The sequence below is a fragment of the Hylobates moloch genome, unplaced genomic scaffold, assembly GCF_009828535.3.
Source record: "Hylobates moloch isolate HMO894 unplaced genomic scaffold, HMol_V3 SCAFFOLD_2, whole genome shotgun sequence".
NCBI classification, from domain to species: Eukaryota; Metazoa; Chordata; class Mammalia; order Primates; family Hylobatidae; genus Hylobates; species Hylobates moloch.
In genome coordinates, this window is record NW_026652277.1 from 142,523,116 (window position 1) to 142,543,915 (window position 20,800).

A 20,800-nucleotide genomic window follows, 5' to 3' on the forward strand; every position below is an offset into this window, starting at 1 on the left:
TCTCCCTTCATGTGTTTTTACAGCTCTGTCTCCAAAAGGGAGTAGGTTGACTAGTGGCTTTGTCATTAATAACCAAGGGACAATTTTATATTACAATACCTCATTGCCAACATGTATTTAATAAAACAGTTTTAAGTTTGCTGAACTCAGTGTTCATGATTAAAAGGTTGAAATAAAAGAGAAGCTCACAATAGGAAATATATTGTCGCAAAGAATATTTATTCAAAAACCTTTTTTATCTTACTTGGTAATTTCTAAATTCCACTATCATTAATATTATTAAATCATAGTTATTAAATTGATATGGCACTTAACTAATTTAAAATAATTGCACCTACAATTATTAGAGTACATCTGCTGACCCCACCCATAGGTCAATAGATGGAAACATACCCACACTGCAGATAAGAAAATGAAGGCAAAAATAAAATGCACTTGCAAAGAAAATACACTTGCAAAGAAAATGACAGCATTCTAAGTTGTCTTTTGGAGGTGATGGATATGTTATTACCTTGATTGTGGTAAAGGTTTCACAGGTATGCTCATGTCCAAACTTATCAAATTGCACACATTTAATATGTGCAGTATTTTGCATATCAATTATACTTCGGTATAGCTCTTAAAAAAAAAATATCCTGAGTTATCTTCAGAGAACCAAAGGCAGATCCCTCCGACAAGGCAGAGATTAAGAAAGTACAATTTTTTTCACCTTCTGTCCAGTTGTGTGCCTCTGTTTAGGGTCCTATAAACTAGCCAGAAGGAAAACAATGTTCTTCCTACAATTATCAAGATTTGTCACACTCGATAGCATTCATCAATGAATGACCGTCTCACTGGAGTCCTTTTGATGAGAATGCATGTCCTAACCTCTTTCCTTCCACTCCTCTTGGCCAAGGAGGATGCAGTGGTGTTTTCTTCCTACTGGTATCCAAAAAGTTTCTTTTGTGTATCTCACAGCACCCAGGCAACAACTCTGTAGATTGTCTATAAAAAGTCTTCTCTTTAATATCATTCAAGGCCTTGGCAGTCAGCCAAATTTCACTTGGAAATTTTACTAGCATCTTTTGTGCTCCAATCAATTGCCTTATTTTCCTTTACAGCCTAAAGGGTCTAAGAGTTTATTTGGTAAATACCTATTGAGTGTCTTCCATGAGCCAGACACTGTTCTGGGTTCTGAGGCTAGTGTTGTAAACAGCAGAAAACAGTAAATCTCATGTAGCTTGTATTATAATAGTGGAGGAAATCAACAAATAAACAAGCAGATTTATACATCAGGTAGAAATAAGTTGCAATGAAGCAAAATACAGCTGAGTGAGGAGAAAGAGATTCACCTGTAACATCCCAGCAAGTCCCCAATTTCCCTTGCACTAATTAGAGTTACTTTTCCCTTTTCCCAAGCATCTCTTCACTTAGACGTACCACTTATGTAGAAAGCTGAAACTGGATCCCTTCCTTACACCTTATACAAAAATTAATTCAAGATGGATTAAAGACTTACACGTTAGACCTAAAACCATAAAAACCCTAGAAGAAAACCTAGGCAATACCATTCAGGACATAGGCATGGGCAAGGACTTCATGTCTAAAACACCAAAAGCAATGGCAACAAAAGCCAAAATTGACAAATGGGATCTAACTAAACTAAAGAGCTTCTACACAGCAAAAGAAACTACCATCAGAGTGAACAGGCAACCTACAAAATGGGAGAAAATTTTTGCAACCTACTCATCTGACAAAGGGCTAATATCCAGAATCTACAATGAACTCAAACAAATTTACAAGAAAAAAACAAACAACCCCATCAAAAAGTGGGCAAAGGACATGAACAGACACTTCTCAAAAGAAGACATTTATGCAGCCAAAAAACACATGCAAAAATGCTCATCATCACTGGCCATCAGAGAAATGCAAATCAAAACCACAATGAGATACCACCTCACACCAGTTAGAATGGCCATCATTAAAAAGTCAGGAAACAACAGGTGCTGGAGAGGATGTGGAGAAATAGGAACACTTTTACACTGTTGGTGGGACTGTAAACTAGTTCAACCATTGTGGAAGTCAGTGTGGCGATTCCTCAGGGATCTAGAACTAGAAATACCATTTGACCCAGCCATCCCATTACTGGGTATATACCCAAAGGACTATAAATCATGCTGCTATAAAGACGCATGCACACGTATGTTTATTGCAGCACTATTCACAATGGCAAAGACTTGGAACCAACCCAAATGTCCAACAACGATAGACTGGATTAAGAAAATGTGGCACATATACACCATGGAATACCATGCAGCCATAAAAAATGATGAGTTCATGTCCTTTGTAGGGACATGGATGAAACTGGAAACGATCATTCTCAGTAAACTATCACAAGGACAAAAAACCAAACACCGCATGTTCTCACTCATAGATGGGAATTGAACAGTGAGAACTCATGGACACAGGAAGGGGAACATCACACTCCCAGGACTGTTGTGGGGTGGGGCGAGGGGAGAGGGACAGCATTAGGAGATACACCTAATGCTAAATGACGAGTTAATGGTTGCAGCAAACCAACATGGCACATGGATACATATGTAACAAACCTGCACATTGTGCACATATACCGTAAAACCTAAAGTATAATAATAAAAAAATAAAATAAAAAAAAGATGTACCACTTATAACTTAAATACATTTCCAAAAGAAAGCCAAACACCAACTCCCTTTTGACATTTTTTTTTTTTTATTTAAAAGCAGAAATATGCCCCTGGCAAACAAATTTCTGAGAATCAACTTTGAACCTTTTCTTTTCCTCCCTTTCCCCCATGTTCAAAAACTTGCCATGAACTATGTTGTCTACCTCTTTGTCCATTCATCTCAAATTCATTGACATCTTTCCTTTCTCATTCTCCTAATTCAGCCTTTTAGTAATTCCCGTCTCTTTCACATTTTCTGTTAAGCATCGAAGTTACACAGACAATATGCCAAGTTGCATGAAAGAAAACATCTCTCATAACTTTAAAAAAATCATTGTTATCAGTGATACAAGATGGAGATGACAATATAAACAATTTTCAGAAGAAAGGACTGCTTAAATACTTATTTGGTGTCCTGCATAAATTATCAGACACAAAGCACATGAACGAAACCTTGAAGGATGCTACCCTCTTAAAGATACATTTCAAAAAAACCCCAAAATACCACATTGGCAACTATCACTGGCAAATTCAGCAAAGGTAGTTTCTGATAAGTCACTGTTTACATCCAAATATTTCTACAGTATTAGATCAAAGAAGAATCTAATACTGTAGATCCTTACAGTATTAGATGGGAAGAAGATATCAAGAGCAAATTTTCTAGAAAGAACAGAGTAAAAGATGCTGGAGAACAAATAACAAAAGGAGGAATCTACAACCAATAGGGAACTCAAAGCAAGAACTTAAGACTTTTGTTAAATTAATAATTTAGAAAGAACATAAAAGTGTGATTTGATGCTTTTGATCACTGTTGATAATATTCCAAAAATGTACTAGAATGGCATAAGTCAAATGCAGAAATCTCTTTTTCAATATACATACAAAGGAAATAGAGTACCTGGTTTCTACTCTCATCCTCAGATGTTGTGTGACTCAAGATAAAATTCTATAAATCTGTATTATTTGTAAAATTAAGATAATTATTCCTACCAACCTCAAAGTAATTTTGTGAAGATAAATGATATCACTTGAAAGGGTTTCATGAACTATTAAGTATTTTGCAATTTTGGAGAATTTAGTTTATTTTTAAGGATTTAAGGATATTCTTGATAGATAGAAGTTACTCTTTTCTAAATAATGCAGAGATAAGCTATGACCCAAACATCTAGCTGCCATCAAAATTACTTGGACAAAGATCTGTCAAATGTTTTATGACCCTTATTGCTCAGAAAAGTTGTAGAATATGCAGTAGTCTCTTTAGAGCCTGAATAAATGTCATTACATAAAAGAAACTGAAAACAGAACAAAGTGGTATTATGGGTATCTTAAAAATGTAAGCTAACCACAGTAATTCCATTTTTGAGAGGAAAAAAATACCTCTACCTCTCCATCTACATGGCACCCGAAAAAGTTCCATATGTGATTGAAGAACCCTTCTGTAAAAGGTGAGAAGAATCAAGTCTCCCTGTGCTGACCCCCATAATCTTAACTGTAATGGTTGGTTGGATCCCGTTGATTCCTTTTCCTCTCCTTGGGGTCTTTAGGAAGACATCCAAACAATTTCTGAGAATAAGTGCACATGGAAATTGACTGTACACAGTCTCCTTGGCTGTGAACTCAAGCATGTAGGTAAAATAAACTATAGAAAATATGCCCTCTGCTTCTGATTTAAATTTGAATGCCCCCTCACAAGTGAAATGGTAAAAATCCATCCTGGTTACACTCAGAGCTGCTTCTTTTCTCATCTTGGTTCTTGGTCACCTTCTGTTGGAACTTCTTCCATACCCAGGCCATCAGCATGGTCCGAATAATCAGAATGATCACAGTCCTGCTATCACAGCTTGTGTTGTCCCCCCTAATCTGGGAGGTGTAAGCCATCTCTCTCTACCTACACAGCATACAGATCATGGTTAATAAGAGCAAGCCCCAGGCCACTCAAGCTCCATTCGCATCACAGGCTCAGGACACCCTCATTTACCTCCTGGCCTTTTCTCATGTCTTTGGAAGGTCTACGTTGCTTGTGACTCAAGCTTTGCTTTCCATTTCTGGTCCTAATTCTATCCATTGGACTTGAAGATTCATCTTGTTTTCTTCACATTATCCCTTGGTTCACCCGAAGATCTTTGGTTCATAATTATCATCTGTTTTTTTTTTTTTTTTCTGCCATCCCTCTTTAATCCCTGTAATCAAGTTAATTAAATATTTCAAAACAAACACAATAATAATAACAGCAGCAGCAGCAGCAATAAAAATAATAATAAACCTGAGTTTGACTTGGATCTCAATTTCAGTGGAGACCTTACTGTTTCTGTCTGCCCTGATCTTGATCTATTGTAACCCACTCTCCACCACCATGGTAGAGACCATCCTACTAAGAGGGAAGCTCAGAGCAGGGAAGCTCAGAGCACTGAAGCTCTAACTCGGTAAATACCTCTTTGAAAACTAGTCCTTAATTTAGTCTCATTGTCAACAAGAGCCCATCCAGATAAACAGGAATTTAGACACTATCTGCAACAAATGCCCAGTTTTAAACAGTATTTTTTTTTTGAGACGGAGTTTCTCTCTCGTCGCCCAGCTGGAGTGCAATGGCATGATCTCGGCTCACTGCAACTTCTGCCTCCAGTGTTCAAGCAATTCTCCTGAGCCTCCCGAGTAGCTGGGATTACAGACATGCACCACCATGCCTGGCTAATTTTTGCATTTTTAGTAGAGACAAGGTTTCACCATGTTGGCCAGGCTGGTCTTGAACTGCTGACCTTAGGTGACCCATCTGCCTCGGCCTCCCAAAATGCTGGGATTACAGGTATGAGTTACAGCACCCGGCCAATAATTTTTTTATGTGCAAACTTTAAATAGAGTCACTGGGAAATTATTACATAGTTCTTCTGGTACTGTTTATATTAGCTAAGGTACGATGTAGAAGACAAAAGAGGCAATGTAGAAGAAAAAAGAGGATCACACTCTTTTGATCCATCTCCTGTAAAATACTTGCTATAGTTCTATAGTTGTCCCAAATTAAGAATTTTCTGTCTTCTCTTTCTACTATGCTGCATGGCTTAGAATTATAAAGAAATCTTGAATTTTTTGAGGGGCTCTTAATTTTCTTCTTTTACACCATATGTCTCATCCAGGACTCTACACTCCTTATTTTATCCTCATACCAAGTGTATGCGATAAATATGATAATTCCTGTTTTAAGAAATGTTAAGTTGTTTATCAAGGTCACATAGCTGTAAAGGGAAAAGCAGAATTAAACCCTAGTCCTTCTAATATCAGGGTCTCTGTTTTTGTCATTATACCATTCCACCTTGGATGAGAAGAGACATTCTGCCTTGGTAAAAGGGTTTCCCATGCAAAAAAGAAATGCACTATCAAGCCATGAAAAGTCCTGGTGGAATCTTAAATGCATATTACTAAGTGAAAGAAGCCAGCTAGAAAGAGCTACATGCTGTATGAGTCCAATGACATGACATTCTATAGAAGGCAAAATTATAAATTATAAAGACAGTAAAAAGATTAGTGATTGCCAGGGGTTGGGGGAGGAAAGAATGCTTAGGAGGAGCACAGGGGAATTTTAGGGCAGCGAAACTGTTATGATACTCTAATGGTAGATACATGTCACCCATTTATCAAAACCCATAGAATGTACACCACCAAGAATAAACATTAATGTAAACTATGGACTTTGAATGATGATGATGTGTCAATATAGATTCACTGATTGTAATAAATGTACCATTCTAGTGTAGGATATTGATAGTGGAGGATGTTGTGTTTGTGTGGGGGCAGGAAATATACAGGAATTATCTGTACTTTCTGCTCCATTTTTCTGTGAACCTAAAACTGCTCTAAAAAAAATAAGATCTTTTTGTAAGAGAAAACAAAGGATTTCCCCACTACACAGACATCACGCACTTTATGTTACTTTGCACCCTGCTCCAGTTTCTATCTGTAGCACCCCAAATATTAATAAGAGAATAACTAGAAAAAGTAAGCCAATAGAAGGAGATGCTAGGAAAAAAGTAATGGGTGTCCTAGGGCATTCTGATTGTCTCTATTTGACTTTCTTTCTCCTTCCTCTGATCTTATTGGCCTTGTGTTCTTTTGTTTCTTTTATCCCCACCCTAAAATCTCTTTATTCACAAATGAAAAAGAAAAAACAAAAACTAAACTTTCTCACAGTACTTTTAGAATTGACTGTTCCGGTTACCATTGCTGCCAAAACTTAGTGGTATAAAGCAACCATTTATTACGCTCATAGGTTCTGTGGGTTAATAACTCAGACAGGCACAGAGGGGATGGCCTGCCTCTGTTCTCTGATGTCAGAAACCTGAGCTGAGAAGATTCCAAGACTGAGCTGACTCAGCAGTGAGGGTCTAGAATCATTTAAGGGAAACTTGTGTGACCCACAGCCCACAGGCCACATGCAGCCCAGGACAGCTTTGAATGCATCCTAAAACAAATTTGTAAACTTTTTAAAAACATTACGAGATTTTTTGGCATTTTTTTTAGCTCACCAGCTATCGTTAGTATTAGTGTATTTTATGTGTGACCCAAGACAATTCTTCTTTTTCCAATGTGGCCCAGGGAAGCCAAAAGACTGGACACCCCTGATTTAAAGGTATTGTATTTCCCACACCTGGATTTGGATGCTGGCTATCAGCTGATACATTAGTTATACTGTTACTGAAACACTTATCCATTGGTCCTTCATTGATCTCTCCATGCGGGCTAGCTTGGGCTTCCTTGTGGTATCATGGCTGTGTTCCAAGAGAGAACATCCCAAAAGAGCAAGATAAAAGTGCATGATACTTTTATGATCTGGCCTTAGAATCCCCATAGTGTCATTTATAGCATAGTCAAAGCTGCCAGAAAGGTCTACCCACGTTCAAGATGAAGAGACATACTCAAACCATTGTATGGGAAGAATGTCAAAGTCACATTGTAAAAACATGTAAAATAGAAGATACCCTTACTGCCATTTTGGAAAATATAATCTGCCACAGTAACTCTTATTATATCTTATTGTATCTTACATTGCTAAATATCTATTGAATTTGAATATTTGGTTAGACTCTTCCACATGTCTAATTGTTTAAGATGGTAAACCACATTTGGCAGGGACAGCAATGTTGAGTTAATTTACATGACCTCCACCATAGTACCTTGTGCTTGATAACCATAACATGTAATATTATTACTAGTGCTGCAATTGCTGATAGACACATGCACTTGAGTGGTCATTATATTTATATGCTGTAACATTTTGTAGCATGTCACAGAAAATCTACACTAACCAAAAAGGCATATAGCATCTCTATTGTGTAAATGAATTCTATTACTCCAGTTAGGTCTTAGTTGTTTGAAAATAGTACATCATTTTTTCTACCAAGTGAATAGATTCTTGTAAGGCAATAATTGAATCTTACAATGAGCGGTGGGGGAGGGGGGCAGCGGAATCACTACCTTAAAGGAACTATCATTTCTTCCATTTCTTTTTTCTTTACAATTACTTTTAAAAGTTTAATAGATTATTACTAATAAAAGGTTTATTCGTAATCTGTGTGGGGCCTTGATCATGGGTGTATATCTCTTCTGAAAAGCTAATTAATGAATTGTCCCTTTTCAGTTGATTTCATAGGTGGCTTTGACTCTTATGGCTATCAAGGGCCTCAGAAGACATCTCATTTACAACTACAGCCTATGTACATGTAAGTATTTTACTTGGAAGGTAGTCTTCTGGGGTACTAAAGATAACCAAGTAACTGTATCATGATACAAAATCGATGGCATGCAGCTTTTGTTCAGTTGTATTTTTCCAGTATTTTTTCTATTAATATTGTCTTGGCTGGGATAATTTTAATAACATTTTTCCATGAATTTTTCTTATTTGACTTATAAGAAATGCCATTTCTAAAATTGCCTTTAATCTTACATAAGTATCACCTACATGGCTGAAAAGCCTGTTAATTATCTACCACTTCTTTGAGTTGCCAAAAAGTTGTATTTTTTGAAAATTATATAATAATGTAGGCAGTTATATGTAATTATATATAAACCATATGTTCTGGTTTCAGTTTACAGTGGTTGTCCTGGCATAATTATTACTCTCAAAAAGAGTTCTCATTTAGATGATAAATAATAGGTTCACCCTAGTTATATGTAGTGTTAAGAAAATAAAAAACTGAGTAATACACTTTCTCTATCATTTTTCTGATGTAAAAGTGAAAATGAACTGGAACATTAACACTGAAACTTATCAAACCCTTAACTCTAGCACTCAAGAGAGCAGACATACAATCAGAGCCTGATTTTTATATCTGTGTTTAGGCAAATTCCCTTGGATAACAACTGATAACAAATTCTATATATCAGCATCAAGTGATATGCTGAATTGCAAGCGAAGATCAAAATAGAAAGTAAGATTCCAATTCATTTTAAAATGTGAACTTCTCTTTGAAGATATGTGTTTGTTGTCGTTGTCCTCCACCATTGAATCATTTTACCTTTTAATATCTTTAGTGTGTAGGATAATAAATGGAGTTTGGGAGTAAGTATTGCTCCTCCAAAGAAATTAATCTTTAAACATCCCCCTTTTAAGCTTCTCTTTAAAAAAAGAATAATCTTGCACCATGCCTGCCTTTTTCTTTGTGTCACTTGTAGTTCTCTGAAATCACTTGCTAATAGCACCCATAAAACAGACTTCAGCAGTTCAGAAATCAACCAATATTTTGCTTCATTCAAAGCATTGCTTCTGTAAACACTGTATTACACATTTCCTCTTTTACATCCTCACAACCACTGCACTAATTCATGCAAGTATGACCTGTTAAGTTTTTCGGTCTCTTCCTTATTTCAGAAACTCCATTGTATCCTCCATATGGCTGCCAAATTAATCTTCCTGAAGTACTGTGCTGATGATTTCACTTCCCTGCTTCAAAGCTATCAAGGAGTCCCTATTACCTACTGTTGAAACAGTATCTCTTCAACTTTTAATAATGTTTGAGTCCCAACCATATGCAGATGACACTGGAGATATTAGAAAATGTAGTAATGAATAAGAACTAGCCCTGTCCTCCTTAAGTTTATAATCTATTGAGAGTATAAACAGTCTGATAGCTCCCCTTAGCCATTTTTTTCTTGCCTTATCCAAATATGATATGTATTTTTCCAATTGTTCATGCTGTTCTCTTGACATGAAACATCATCTTTTTTCCAAATTCTACTCTTTGAAACCCCACTATCCTTTGAGTTTTCTTAAGATATATTCCTTTATGAAACATTTCTTAATCTTTTCTCCTCTAATATTTCTCTTTTATTTATTTCACCATGTACTACAGTTGTTTCCTATGCATACCATACCTTCCCTATCCCCCCAGAAAGATTCTTGATAGCTACAACAAAACATGATCAATCCTTCACACTCTTTACCATTCTTCTCAATATTTTATGTAACATTCTATAAAGTGTTCTATTTAAAAAGGCAGAGCAATCAGGACTAGTGGTTAAGATGACCTACTGAAGGCATACTGTCTGAGATTAAATTCCCTGCAACCATGGGCATGTAACTTTGTTTGAATAACTCTATTTAATTTTACCAAGCCTAAGTTTCCTCACCTGCAAAATAGAGAGAGCATACAGACTTTATCTGATTGCTCTGAAATTATATGAAAGAATGTATATAAAGGACATGAAACATAGGACATGTCACATAGTAAGCGCTTAATAAACATAATTCATTAGTGGTAGAATAATGCTTATGTTAATCAACATCACTCATGAAAAGGCTGTTATCAAGTCAGAAGTAACATATACTGTAAGTCATTCCTAAAAGATCTCCTCTGTAAATGGTATATTATATATAACAGCGGTCCCCTGAGCCATGAATAGTCCTGGCTCATGGCCTGTTAGGAGCTGAACACAGAGCAGGAGGTGAGCAGCAGGTGAGGGAACATTACTGCCTAAGCTCTGCTTCCCATCTGATAAGCAGCAGCATTAGATTCTCATAGCAGTGTGAACCTTATTGTGAACTACATGTGTGAGGGATCTAGGTTTTGTGATCCTTATGAGAATCTAATGCCTGATGATCTGAGCTGGAACAGTTTCATCCTGAAACCATCCCCCACAACCCTGGTCTATGGGAAAATTGTCTTCCACGAAACCAGTCTCTGGTGCCAAAAAGGTTGAGGACTGCTGACATATAACATCAACTCAAGTAACATGTAACACTATATTTATGCTCAAGAGTATAATATGGCTGGGCACAGTGATTCATGCCTGTAATCCTAGCACTTTGGGAGGCCAAGACCGGTGGATCACCTGAGGTCAGGAGTTCGAGACCAGCCTGGCCAACATGGTGAAACTCCATCTCTACTAAAAATACAAAAATTAGCCAGACGTGATGGTGACACCTGTAATCCCAGACTTTGGAGGCTGAGGCAGGAGAATCTCTGGAACCTGGGAGGCAGAGGTTGCAGTGAGCCAAGATCGTGCCACTGCACTCCAGCCTGGGTGACAAAGTGAGGCTCCGTCTCACAAAAAAAAAAAAAAAGGAGAATAAAATATCTAGAAGGTTTGTAATTGCTTGCTACTAATAATATTACATAATATTTTATTGCATTGGCCAATATGAGTGATCAATAAATATGATCAAGCTGTAATAAATTAGATGTAATCTCTCATCTAAAGATAAACATGAGAATGCTAATTATATACAATTTAATATATTAAATTCAAATCAAGCATTTATAATTCTAATGGGCTTTAAAGAAGAGACTCTACAAAGATAGATATCTTTGTCCAGAATTAAATTCCACAAGGACAAAACTTCCCATGATTTTGTTAAACAGAGCACTTTAAATGCCAACTAAAAGTTTTAAAAAAATATATTGTTTTCCTCTTTACTGCATGAGACTGGTAAAATTGTATTAGAGCTTTCGAGTCTCACTGGTCATGAAATAAGTTAAATGTTTAATGGAATTCAAATTTAGGAAGTTATGTATACTTAAGGTACATTTAAAGATTACTAGTCAAAATACTCCAATCATCCCTTCCACAAAACATCCCATAGGAGACCTCGGATCCTAGAACAGTAAGGTTTTATTTTACAGATGAGGAAACTCAACCCAAAAAAAGGAAAACAAAAGTCATACAACTTGTTACTGGTGCAGCCATGATTATCAATGGGGTTTCCTGACCCCTTCAGTTAATATTCTTTCCAAATTCTTAGACAGACTGTGAGTTTGACCTGGTATTACATTCCAACTTTTAATTTGCTTGTTTGTATTCTTAACACTAACTTAGCTGCCACATTTCCATACACGGCTGTGCCTCTCTCCCTTTTCTGCATTCTGTTTATTTCTATTTTATTTTACATTATGCACGGTTAAATGAAGGGCCTTTTCAACTTCGTAGCCCACAAAACCAATCATCTGAGAGCCACTGCTTATTCAAATCTAGTGAAAAACCAAAACTGACACACCTATAAACCTCATCCCCTACTGAGAGGCAGAGAACTTAGCATCTCCTATGTCTTTATCATTTAGAGTGTACCTTCTGTCAACCTGCCATAAATATGTCTTGTAAAGTAAGAGTAATTTAACTTCAGGGGCCAGTTCAAACACCCTAACAATATTACATAGCAAATGGAAACACAAGCTGTTCCTTGGAAGGAAAACAACTGTTGAAAAGCAATATGCACTTTTAGCTGTGGGGCTCCCACTGTTCCCAGCAAATCTTCTGTGGCCAAGATCCTGGACAAAGCTTTGAAAACACTGCTGTAACTGACCTACAGTCACAGCTGTGTTTCAGTTCCTGCAAACAATGAATAGACAGTCCTCTTAAGTTGGGTGACTGTTCTTGGTTTGTAATTTTTCAGATGATGTATAACTAACCTAAAAAGGAAAGATTTTGATTGTATTTTTCTTACAGTTTGGTAAATGTTGTTGAAACAAACCAATAGCAACAAAGTTGCTGCACAAAAATAAGCCCATGTCTGTGCGCTCCAGCCCCGGCAACAGAGCTAGACTTTGTCTAAAAAAAAAAAAATCCCGTGTCTACAGCTTAAGTTTTTAACAAAATAGCTGCTTTGACTACCAGAGACCTATGTGACTGTCAGAGCAAGTAGAGATCTGATTGGGCTTCCAGCAATATAAGAATATCCTATATCAAACAACATTTGAAAACATTGCATTCTTTTTGGCAGCCTAATTGTACAGAATTACATATTCATTTCAGTTGTCCCTGGAAATAGATTTTAAATGACCAAAACTGGCCTCTCTATCCATGCAGTTGCAATGAATAAAAATAAAAGGAGGAAAATTATCTATTTAAAACCCAATTTGGGCTTCTTTTTTGTTTGTTTGTTTGTTTGCTCTTGTGCTTGGAAAGGTGAGAAAAGGTGGTGAGCAACAGGCACCTGTCATTTTCCCCCTTGACTAAAAACATCTTTTCTCTCTCTTAGGTCAAAATAATACAGATGACTTCAGTATGTCAGCCCGTGGACTTTTCAAAGAACTTTTTTCGCAGTGGCCTCCTGCATTTTATGAAGAGCAAGAAGCAACTGAGTTTAAATAAATATACGTATTAAAAAAACAAATGCAAAGCCTCTACATACAACACTGACACACACACACACACACACGTGAGCACGCACACACCAATTCCACTTGACCTCCTAACTGAAACAGACAAATATGCAGGACACGCCCATCTTGGATTTCCTGAAAGCAGGCCCCTTTCTCCCAGGCCTTTGGAAAGTTCAGAAGGAGAAGTGTTGATGCCCAATGGTTGCCGGCCATTGCTAACTCCTCTGCAGCCCAGCCGGTCAGCCTCTATGAGCTGGGAAGTCATCCAAGGCACATTAGTTTGAGAGCTCTGTCTTCTGCACTCCATACATCTTGACAGCACCACAGCTACTTAGGCAATGTAATTGCAAAAACAAACGAAACATGCCATGATGACCTTGTACCCGAAGTCCGAAATGGCAGATTGTTTGCCCTAAAGGCTGTACCGTACATACTTGCCTTAACCCACCTACGTTGTGTGCCCAAGAATCCCAGTGCAGACAGCCCCAAGTCACTTCCTTTAGGCTAACACACTGCTATTAATTCTGAATGAGTTCAAGCCTGTGTGTTTCATGTCAAGGAACAAGACTGAATAGCTCAGCAGCTCCAGTGTGTCTGTATAAGAAAAGTGCCAGCTGTCAGCAAACTGCTTTACCACAGAGCCTCCATGGTGGCCCAAAAGAGACAAGTAACAATAACAATATTTGTCATCTTTATAATTCTAAAATATGGTCTTCTGATGGGGTTGGGACAGAGTAAAACATTAATCTACTAAACTCACTAATCTACTGGAAGCAGAAAGCAGAAATGGCTTAACTTGCTGATTTTATTTATTGCACTCTAGGTGCTTTTATAAGTATCTACAATTGTCTTTTACTAACACAGAAACAGCTGTGGATTTCTATCAACAGAGGCCAACTGAATATGTATTAGCTATGTTTACTCTTTTATATCTAATTCAAATTGAAGACTCTACGTAGGTGAACTTTTTTTTCTAACTTCAGCATACAAGATTATTTTTGGGTGGGTGGGGGGAGCAATAGTTACCTTGGTGAAATATTTGAGATCTTTTTGTGGTATTTGGGGGATCTGTTGTGTGTTAGAGTGTATTTCAATCCTCCTGTATTATTGTGGCAGAAAAACTGTGCTGTTAACGTAGTTGGCAACAAGATGCCTTTGGAAACTTAATAGTAGGTCAATGTGTTTATGGAATATTCTGAACTCCTAGGAAATTTTGTTCTATATTTTAAAGCATTATTTGGTTTTCATTAATGGAAAACATAATTAGCTCAGGCTTATCAGGAACTCAGATGAGTCATATTTTTTCTTGGATACACCTGAGACATTAAACTCAATTTTTTAAAACTAACACACCATTCTTTAGTGCAGTGAAATTCAAAAGTTATAAATTGGCATGGAGCAAGTTTTTTCTTTGATTTCTATGAAGTTTCAGTTATTGGATTAAACTACTTTGGACCTTAGCCCATTCGGATCTACATACACCAGTTCCATTACTGTGTTTGCATGGATGTCTGTAATATACACACACATATACATTTGAAAATGATAGAGGAACAAAGAGTCATCATTGGAACATAAACTATAAAAAAAAGATTCCAGCACTTATGCTTGAATTTCCTCAGTGGGCTGTATGTTTGTCCATACATACATGTATAAAATAAACAATTGCAAACATGTCAGTGAAACCTCATATGACGCTTTTATAGTGACATGCATGTTTAATGTATGAGAAAAATATTTACCTATGTATTGTCCTTTGATTCCTAAAATATAAATACTATACATGCCAGAAACTATTCTAATGTGACTTTTAATGTGACTATTAAAATGAGGTTTCACTGTACATTCATGCTGTGATGAGATTTCGCCTTATAGTACATGTATATGGGTACAGAAAATAAACCCTCATATTCCTGCTTTAAGTTACAGCCAAGTTTTCACCAAATCACAACTATCATCACCACCAAAATTTTAGAAAACAGTAGTTGACTACTAAAAAGTAATTGGTGGACAGGTCTTCTATGGGAGCAGTAAGCACAGTAGTGTGATTATATCTGGGAAAACATCTACAGTTGTACAGCTGTATCCTCCTCAAAATCCGGTGAAGAATGCTATTTTTCTAGGCTGAGCTTTTGTTATAAACCTAATATTCAGAAGGCAAGGGTTATGATCCTGATGTGTCCCTTTTTTTGCATTTGTTAATTCTGAATGTATTTTTAACAGAGTGATTTTTTTGACTTACTAGTGTAATTTGCATTTTAAAAATAAAAGGAAAAATACTTAAGTTTCTGAGCCATCCCTGAAAACCCCTGCTGCTTCTCATGGTGTATTTCCTTATGTCATTGACACAGAAACCCTATTAAATTTACATGAAGGCAACACTGATATTTTGTGCAGTGCAGGGATGTGTCAGCAGTGAAAAGAAATTGCCAGGTCATGGCATCATTTCTGCTCAGTCATAGGTAACATGTACTTTCATTATCTGCTAACACTGAGGGTTCTTTTAGAAGACTGCAATAGACTTGTCATTTGAAGAACTTTCCCCCATCCCTACCTTCCATCTGGGATTTAGAGTTAGCATCAAGCTAATAGTTGGCAGAGGGTTAGGTCACTATATTTAAAAATGTTGGTTAAATTATAGGCAGAGCTTTTTTTTTCATTTTTATAGGCCAAATTATTTAAAATATTCATTTATTTCTACTTTGATGGCAGAATCGTTTGGTATTGTTATTTGAATATTGACATTCACCTCAATAGATGACAGAGTTGGGATAAAGCAGGCAAATAGGAAAGATTAGCCGCTGGCATTAGCGATTGTACAAACATTGTTTCAGGTGAGGTTCATTCTATATACCCAAATGATTGAGGGCAGCAGGCACAGGCTGCTCCAGGCATAGGCCGTGTCAGGTTCAGGATTGTGACCTTTCCCCCACTGCACACAGACACACACCAGCTCCCATCAGTCAAAATGCTGGAGTTGACTGAAGACAAAAAAGGCTTTGAGACCTGAGAAGCTGAAAATCAACTTGTAGTCCTTGACGTCTCAGCGGCATGGTGAAAGCCTTGTAAATGACCAAGCCGGCTTTTACTTTTGTCCCCTGTGTAAAAAGTATACTGATGTGGTGTTCACTGAAGTCACTGTGAATAACTTCAGGATGTTTCTTCACACTGTGATGTAAAATGCACACAACAAGGTAGTCGCATAAAAAGGACAAAACTAATAGATCAACCATATGTATATATACTGTAAAGAAAGGATTCTTTCTTCTGGAGTTCTCAATTAAATAGGTTGTGAGTTTGGTAAAATCCTGTGGAACCAGGATCTGCATCTGTTAACTATTAAAAAATATAACTTCTGATACATTTCACTCTACTATAATGAGTAGGCCATTTTAATTCAGAAATACAAACTCATTTTAAATAGGTCACATTTTAGAACAAGCTTTTGAGATCCAAACCTATTCATAATTCAAACCATTAAACTAAAACCTACTAAGGTGGTTAAGGAACTATTCAATATTACCTTGTGTCCTGAAAATGCAAATAACTCACCATTGCACAGCAAATTTTAAGATGTATACACTGGTCAGAATAGAATAAAACAAATTCCAGACTCTATCAACTGACCCTGAGTTTCATAAATTCAAATAAACTTTGATAAGGAAGACCCTAAGACAGTATTAAATCATAAAATATTTCTGAATTATTGTGTATCAGGTTCAGTATAGTATCGATGTTAAATATATTTTATATCACAGTTTTTTAAAACTGATAATCCAAATTAATACATAAACATGTATATATGATGTGTTCTTATACATTAGTAAGACACTTGTGTGTTCGATTTCAGGGCTATATGTTTTTCTGTTATTTCGTTTACAGTACACTTAGATGTAACTGATACTAGAGAGATTAAGATTACGTAAGCAGTCTCATGTTGACTATTTCCGATACTCTTCAAGAAAATATTTCTTCAGATGTTTCATCTGTCTTTGGTAAAATTTTAGCACTCAACACAAGCTGTTACATGAAGATCCTTACATTGTAAAATTCCAATTATTCTCACCACATGCAAGTCTTTGCTTAGGATTCATTGTCCAAGGCTCTTTTCCTTGTATTTATGCCTACCTTCCACCTACTCCAAGAAGGGAAAGAACAAAGTCTGTGATTAATAACGATGCCCAGTTTACAATATGCGAGCATCTTGAAACAATTTTGATAGCTATGAGAGCCAAATGTGTACAACATACATGTATTTTATGACTTTTAATTCAACAAAACTTGAACTAGATAATACATTCAAGGATCACACCTACCACTGCAATCTGCACCAGTGTTAGGAGACATGACTACCCACGACAAAAACGAAGACAAGCTGAGTTCCCCCAAAAAGGGATAAAGGCGGATTTTTATAATGAAGGTCATTTTTTAAAAATCCTTAATTATTATAGAGTTTAGAATCAAAATGCACTTAAAATTTTAAAGTAATAAAAGTTAATTTCTGTGAGACAAATTCAGAGAGAAAAAATCCTTTTACAAACCACATGTTGATGCTCTTTCATGTTCTAAATTTTTATTAAAATTAATGTGAGCACTTTCTATAACGAAAGTACCTTAATAATGTGGCAACTTAATAGTAAAACAGGTATATTTTTAAATGCTTATTCTATGAATTTAAACTGTACCTGCAAAGGAATAAAACAACTCCCAAAAAAGATTGCAAATTTGGTGCTGTCACCCCAAGGATGATGGATTGATTCAATTAACCAGTAAGTCTTTTCTAAGAATCCGTCAGGGAGTTATTTACCGGAGGCACATCTTGTTTATTCCCTTCCATGAGCCTGTCATTTTTCTTCATTATTCTTCTGGTTTTACTTATTATATCATTTGGGGATATGCTGATCTTCATGTACAGAAGGTTTTGCACACAGCTGTCCAGACATAAATCTTCCAGACTTCAAACTGGAGGCCACCAGAACACCTGAGTCTCTTGTCATTATTTACTCAGGCTGACCAAGATACTCTCAGGATGAAGTCAAACAGCTAGACTTACAAATTGTAAATCAATGGGAAAGTATCAAATTGAATGAAAGCTATGAACGATTATTCTTAAAGGTAGTAACCTTGTGTTCCACACATCATGGAACTGGCCTCACCATAGATGACCTCCTAATCTCCAAAAGCAAGTAGCTAGGAGGAATAATAGATGGCTGAGAGGCCAGGACCCATGCTAATAATTCATAGTAAAACAAAAACATATTCGGTGATTGTGTTGTTTTGGATACTGAAAGAGAAATAAATAATCTTAAATATGAAACATTTCTGTTTCTAATGGACCAAATCAGCTGTCAGTTTAAGTTGCAAAGAGTAAGTAAGGATTCCATCTCACACCTGTAGAATGGCTGTTATCAAAAAGATGAAATATAGGTGTTGGCAAGGATGCAGAGGAAAGGGAACCCTGTGCACTGTCGGTGGAAATGTAAATTACTACAGCTATTATGAAAAATGCTATAGAGTTCCTCCAAAAATCAAAAATAGGACTACCATATGATCCAGCAATCCCATTACTGAGTATATATCCAGAGGAAATGAAATCATCATGTCAAAGAGATATCTACACTCCCATGCTCGTTGCAACATTATTCACAATAGCCAAGATACAGAATCAACCAAAGCATCCATCAACGGATAAGTGGATCAAGAAAATGTGGTATGTATGTGTATATATATATAAAATATATGCCTGAAATGGAATACTATTCAAGCCTTACAAAAGAAGGAAATCCTGTCATTTGCAGCAATGTGGATGAGCCTAAAGGACATCATGTTAAATGAAATAAACCAGACACAAAAAGACATAGACTACATAATCTCACTTATATGTGGAATCTAAAAAGACTGAATTCATAGAAGCAGAGAGTAGAATGGCGGTTGCCAGAGTCTGAGGGTGGAGAGGATTACAGAGATACTGGTCAAAGGATACAAAATTTCTGTTAGACAGGAGGAATAAGTTCAAGAGATCCTTGTACAACAATTACTTATTGTACTTATTAATAACAATGCATTGAATACTTGAAGATTGCTAAGAGAATAGATTTTAAGTGTTCTGACCACAAAAAAAGAGAAACGTGAGGTAATAGATATGTTAATTAGCCATTCAACAATGTATACTTATATCAAAACATTATGTTGTACACCATAAATACATACCATTTTTTTTTTTCATCTACCGAATAGTAAGGATGCGAGGAGAAATCGTCTGGAGAGGAGCCTCTTTACTAAATCTTGCTGTCCAGCACTAGCTACGAGTTTGCTGGGCCCAGTGAACAATGAAAATGGGCCTCTCATTCAAAGGGTAGGAAAAAAGTGCTGCCAAAGGTATTAAAGTATAAAACGTTTTCCTTTAACAATATTTTATTACTTATAAAGTATAATGAGGGTAGTAATAATATATGAGTAACAATATATAATTATAAAATATAAAAAAGAATGAGTGTCATCATTGTATATAATACAATAAATATACTTTATTAATGGGGCTTCTCAATGATTATAAGATTTTTCTGACTCACGTTTCTGCAACTGTATTGACTAGATCATCAAAATGTAAACTTTCAGCCAGCTCATTTTCAATCAATACAATTCAAAAAGATGTCAGCCATTCTTGGCAAATGCATTGCAATTTCTTATGTCTTTTAATTTTAAGAAGAATCTTTTTGCTGACCCAACTGTTGCTAGAGCTATTATGAATACTTTACAGACTGTGAAAATATTGGGATACATTTCTGATAAATTACTTTGAAAATAATTAGGTAAATAATTTTGAAAGATAAATTTGGCTGGGCACCAGGCGGCCGGATCACTTGAGGCCAGGAGTTTGAGACCAGCCTGGCCAACATGGTGAAACTCCGTCTCTACTAAAAATACAAAAATTAGCCAGTCGTGGTGGCACACACCTGTAGTCCCAGCTACTTGGGAGGCTGAGGCAGGAGAATCACTTGAACCCAGGAGGCAGAGGTTGCAGTGAGCTGAGATAGCGCCACTGCACACCAGCCTGGGCAACAGAGCAAGACTCTGTCTCAAAAATAATAATAATAATAAGATAAATTTTAGTTTTCTAGAGTTGATAATTCATAAAACACTTTTTCTGAAAAGGTTTAACTCTTCATAAAAATTAGTTTCTTTAGTTTTATCTAAATTTTAAAATTCAGATGAAATGTTTTTAAAAATGTTTACATAATTTTAAATCATTTAAATCTTTTAATTTAATCAAATTAATTGATTAATAAAATTAAATCAAATTAATTAAATTAATTTAATTACATCATTTAATTTAAATGATTTAAAATTAAAACAAATTTTAACTTAATTTTTAAATAATTATTTTTCCTTTTTTAATTATTCAAATTTAATTAAAATTTTAACTCATTTGGATTTGATTTTAAATAAAAAGCTATACAGTAGCATTTTAGTGTTTTCTCTGACATTTCTTGTAATTTGTGGAGGTTGTACAAGAAACTGAAAGTGGCTTCA

At 36.0% G+C, this 20,800-nt stretch overlaps 1 protein-coding gene across 3 annotated transcripts in view; it reads left to right on the forward strand.

The window, feature by feature from the left end:
* Nucleotides 1-15,620, forward strand: part of NKAIN2 (sodium/potassium transporting ATPase interacting 2) — a 1,036,965-nt gene extending 1,021,345 nt beyond the window's left edge. For 2 of the 3 annotated variants that reach the window (XM_032158200.2, XM_032158208.2), the window contains 2 exons: nucleotides 8,311-8,392; nucleotides 13,144-15,619. In XM_032158200.2, coding sequence (XP_032014091.1) covers nucleotides 8,311-8,392; nucleotides 13,144-13,153 — 92 coding nt within the window. In that variant the 3' untranslated portion in view covers nucleotides 13,154-15,619. Of the gene's footprint in view, nucleotides 1-8,310; nucleotides 8,393-9,011; nucleotides 9,101-13,143 lie in introns of all 3 variants that reach the window. The other variant, XR_004248834.2, reaches the window with a different exon arrangement.
* The last annotated feature ends 5,180 nt before the right edge of the window (nucleotides 15,621-20,800 follow it).